The sequence below is a fragment of the Gavialis gangeticus genome, unplaced genomic scaffold, assembly GCF_001723915.1.
Source record: "Gavialis gangeticus isolate Ggan-Ray unplaced genomic scaffold, GavGan_comp1, whole genome shotgun sequence".
Classification (NCBI taxonomy): domain Eukaryota; kingdom Metazoa; phylum Chordata; order Crocodylia; family Gavialidae; genus Gavialis; species Gavialis gangeticus.
Genome location: NW_017729005.1, coordinates 9,642,827 through 9,647,781, shown reverse-complemented (window position 1 = coordinate 9,647,781; position 4,955 = coordinate 9,642,827). Strand labels below are relative to the sequence as shown.

At 37.5% G+C, this 4,955-nt stretch overlaps 1 protein-coding gene across 2 annotated transcripts in view; it reads right to left on the bottom strand.

The window, feature by feature from the left end:
* CHN2 (chimerin 2) overlaps positions 1-4,955 on the bottom strand; it is a 292,674-nt gene that overhangs the window by 52,362 nt on the left and 235,357 nt on the right. Inside the window, exon 7 of one of the 2 annotated variants that reach the window (XM_019508643.1) lies at positions 2,378-2,455. In XM_019508643.1, the coding sequence (XP_019364188.1) occupies positions 2,378-2,455 (78 nt within the window). Of the gene's footprint in view, positions 1-2,377; positions 4,852-4,955 lie in introns of those variants that run through there. The other variant, XM_019508644.1, reaches the window with a different exon arrangement.

Genomic DNA, 4,955 nt, shown 5'->3' with positions numbered 1-4,955 from the left:
AGAAGGGGCTATATCAAAAAAGGAGGTTTGGAACCTTGTAATTTTTCAAACTTGTATTCTAAACACAAACATAGCTTTTAAACAGGGTGCAGAGGTAGTTTGATTTGGGTCTGAATTTTGCACTTTGAGTCTGTTTCTTACCTCTACTTTTTCCTTTCTGCTAGAACTTAAAAAATGCTTCTGATCAGTTACCCAAAATATATATATTTAAGACTGCATCCCAAGAGGTTGAAAGGTGAAGATTTGTTAGTGCATGTTCACTGACAACAGCACATGCCAAACATTCTGATGGACAGTACATCATGGGCTTTCTGTCCATATACACTGAAATGTATGCTACGCTATATTTAAGGGTCCAGAAAAATAATAAAACCAGTCTCTTTGTATGCTTATGAATTAGTTAATTATATTTTACATATAAAATACTACAATACAGTCTCATACTACCCTAGGAGCCATGGGTTCTATCAGTGACAACTAGGAATTAGCTCCAGTAATTTTCCAACATTTTTCTCTCTCTTTCTTATCTCACTGTTGTTATGAATATATCAATAATTTAAAGGCATTACATGTTGAATCTCTTGTAGTTGACTGTTGAATCTAAATGTTCTGCCCTCAGCATATTGTTAAAGTTTTTTTTTTTAATTTAACCACATTGGACATTTCAGTATGCTTCTGTGGAAAACTGAAGATTTTTGCATGGTGAATACATTTGTTTTTTCAAGCAAACATAATCCTTAAGAGTGACCTAACTTTCTGGTTTACATTATAGTCTTAAAATGTTTCTTAAAATTCATATTTTATTCATTAGACTAAAATAAAAAAAAAACTTTCCAAAAATTGTTTAAAGCTAGGCACTTACATATTTTAAAACATCATATGATTTGCCAGCTAAACTATGACTCTGTTTAAAACAGAAAGCAATCAAGGGTGTACAACAGCTAGATTGTGCAAATGCAAACTTGCTGGGAACAGTTCCAGTTATAAATCAAATCCAAAACAAGGGGAATTTTGAAGGGGAAAGGAAAGAATGTATGGGTCAAAGTGGAAAAAAGTCCCAGTCATGAGAAAATATTTTCTTGCTAAACTGAAACAGTTTTCATACTCAAATGATAATGAGGGCAAAGCCAGAAAGAATAAATATGCTTAAATCAAGAGTATTTATCCTATTTTTTCAGTGTTTAGCAGTGAGATAAATATTGATGTTGATGTGGGTATGGGTTCAAGGAGAGGGAATGTGAGTAGGGATGTAAAAATGCTTCACGTAAGGCTTTCCTTATTAACATTAAATTATTGATAAATCTCAACCACAGCACAAACGCTGCAGTGGAGTGTAAGAGAAAAGCATAATAGATGAACAGAAAGGAAAGCATGCTTGTTAAATAATTTTAATTAATGTTGATTTCTCTTTCATTGAGAGGTGAGAGATCAGTAGGATAAAACACTGTTTCTGATAACAAGATGAATTATTCTGATGTTGGCCTGGATTATCATACTCAGGGAGCATTAAGAAAATAGTGGTTTTCAGAAACTATAAACGCATTCTTCTCTCTTCTTGTTTATTGGCTTTTCATTCCTCTTATACACTGTATATACACTCCTGATTACTATCACACCACCTTTTGACATCATTAACCATGATAACTGGAGACTGGCACACTCTGGAACTAACACAGTCCCTCTGGCAAAAGCTGTTAGAGCAAGATGACTGGAAGCTTAGTTTCCAAAGCTGAGTCACTTCCCCAGTGCGCACAGCATTCCAGATGCTGTACTTGAAAAAAAAATCTGATTTTGTACCTATAAGCCAGCAGCAGGCTGATCCATTTAAGCATCCTTGAGTCTGTATAGCTATTCATTTTACTGTGACATGCAAGCACAAGTCCATATCCAATAGCTCTGTGGGACTCCAAGAACGTTCCTTTGGCATACAGCGTGTGAACAAAAAGATGTAAGACAATAGCACCTTTGCATATTTTTTTATTCTTAGAAAGTACTGGGGTTTTCTTATCCCTTGCATATGGGAATAGTACAAATGCTGTATTGTTAAAATCTAGATGTTGAAAGTCTGACATATTTTAAGATTAAGATGAATAGCTTGAAGTGCCATTTAAATAAAATGGATACGAGACAAAAGAGCTAAACCATAAATCTGTAATTTAGCTGGATCAGGTCAGATTTGAGAGCAAGGCAGTTATTTGTATGAAACAGCCAAGTGAACATGTTTTCAGAGTACAACCCAAAGATCTTAAAATATGAAGAATAATGTTTTTTCGATACTTTTCTCAGCCACAATATAAAGAGATACATAAACCAAGTGAAAAAATAAATATGGAAAAACATCACAGAACTTTTAAATCAGAACCAAAACTGTCCTTACCTTAAAATTGTGTGCTTTTTCATAGTTGAAATGGTTGTCATTTTGAGTTAAGGCTGCTCTTCTTACCAAAGAGGTGATCTGTGAATAGGCAAAGAGTTTCAGAGGTTGCCATAAGAGTGCCCCCTTTACTCCCATCTTAACCCCCAGTGCCACTGCCAGGAGCTCTTGGCGTTTTCTTCCTCGCTTAGTCTTGTGAACGACAGCACAGTTTTTCTCATTTTCGAGCCACAGATCCTCAGAGAACATAGTGCTTGGATCCCAGTTCTTTTCCCTGTCTTCCTCTGAGCCTGGGAGGCTTACTGTAGTCAGGTTTGTCCAACTGCTTCTAATGTTAGACAGCAGATTTGAAGCAGCTGCAGCCCATTCTGCTGAGACCTCTGGCATGTGACTTGAATGGGCTGTCTTGTGTGATGGAAGAAGCTTCTGCATCTGAATAAGTAACGGCCTGTTTTGCACTATTTCTTAAGGCAGACGTGTGCCTGAAACAATAGCCTGAATTCATGTACTGAGAAATGTCCCCCCTCAGCAAAAGAATCCAGCTAGACACTAAAGAAATACAGACCGGGGGCCAGCTTTATAGCCTCATGCCACAACAAATTTCAAAGGAAAGATCACTTCTACTTGGTAGCACGTTTTTCTTTTTTTTCTTTTCTTTTTTTTTTTAAAGGCTGACTGATCTCTGATGTTGCATCCAATTACATTCAGACTGGAGACTTATGAGAGATTCCGGTCAGAAACGCCAACAGATTAAATCCTTTAAACCCTGATTGTTTAATCTTGCAGGGCTAAAATCTCTTCTTTTTCATATCCCAAGTGAAAAATCTAATAGCACCCTAAGGATTAAGAGTGCTTCTTTGACATGCATTAAATCCGGGCGCTTTGTTGGGGTCCCCTTGGCAGTGAGCAGTTAGATCACTGCAAGAAAAAGTTGCATACAGCAGCCCCCATCATATAGTCTGGGGAAATCCCCATGCCCTGTGCAGAGTCCCACTGAAGACAATGGGGCTCTGAAACATACACAGATCTGATTGGACATTTGGGGTCTAATCAGCAAAAGCACTCACTATTCCCAATTCAGTTTTTGTAATATGTATGGTAGGAAACTCAGACAAGAGAGTGGGGTTCTATTCTTATCTTTCCTGAAGTGTTGTGTAGGACATGGGGATGACACTTAACCTTTGTTTTCTTCTTTCTCAAGCCATTGAAGATGTTACTTACCTTAAAGGGGTGTTGTGAAGTTCCTGAATATTTGTACAGTGCATGAGATATTCAAAGAAAAGGTGCTAGAGGGTTATACAATATTAGCAAGAGTTGTCTCTAAACCCTTAAATAGTAATGACAACACAGTGACCATGGCGACGACTTCTCTTTTTATACCCTCTTTTTCTCACTCATCTTACTCAGACATTAAATCCCTTGAACTGACTTATTTTTGTTAATTTGTAAATTCATCTCTTCCTTTGAGCCTCCATTCCCACTTAAATCTCCTAAAATCCTTAGAGGTTCATCTAATTTACTTACTAAAACAACAGCAACAACACAGCTCACATGCTCTCAGTAAAAAATGATGATTTGAAAGCCTGTAGGAACAGATGGCCAACCATCAGTACACTCAGGCTGTGCAATTTCATCTAGTGCCCTACTTACAGCTTTTAACAAGTTTGGTAACTTGCAAAATCAGCTTTTCTAATGTGACAGTGTAGTTACTTTTATTCTGAATTTATTTATTCCTTTTTTTTACTTGCAATTCACAGCACCTCTCTCTTCATGCTAGTAAATTTAGAAGCTTCTTGTAACAAGGGTAGCTAGTGTTTCTTTACCGCTCATATCCTCTTTTGCAACTGAAACAACTATTAACTGATCAGCAAGGAGTAGTAAAGAAGCTGCACTGATATTGCTCTCCCTTAAGGTGCTGTTTGGTGCTATTTCGTATATCATCTTATTTATATGTCCTGTTTATTGTCAACTCAAACACAGAACTTTGAACCCCAAATTTTCTCTCGATGGATCAACAGATCAGCGCTTAAATCAGTTATTCAGAATTTTAGAAGAGGTCATACAATCCAGTGATTATTGAACATAACCTCAGAAGATATGTGGGATTCTATGATAAGGCCTTCCTCAATTATTTCAACATCTGCTTAAGCGAATTGCTTCTGTTCTAACAGGGACTTCTTCAGAGGAGCTGACTTCAGTGGGAAATGGAGCTAGCCATCTGGAAAGATGCTGTAGAGTTTTAGCACATCAGTTTAGTGGTAAAGTTCTAAACATTCACCTTTCTGATATCCAGTGTAACTGAACCAAAGTTAGAGAGGCTAGTTTCCTAATAATGATTTAGCATTCATATGCTAGTATACTGTTAAAAATTCCACTGTATAAAACTATATTTATGGATGTGATACTCAAACTAAATGATAGTGAAGATACAGCTTATAACAGGGGTTGGCAAGGTTTTTGGCTGGAGTGCCAATCCCGACGCACATCTCACCTTGGCATGCCCGGGGCAGACCGCAGGGCAGCCATGAGGGGCCCAATCCTTGTTGTTGGAGGTGGCTGCATGCATGCCTCCAAGTGGACA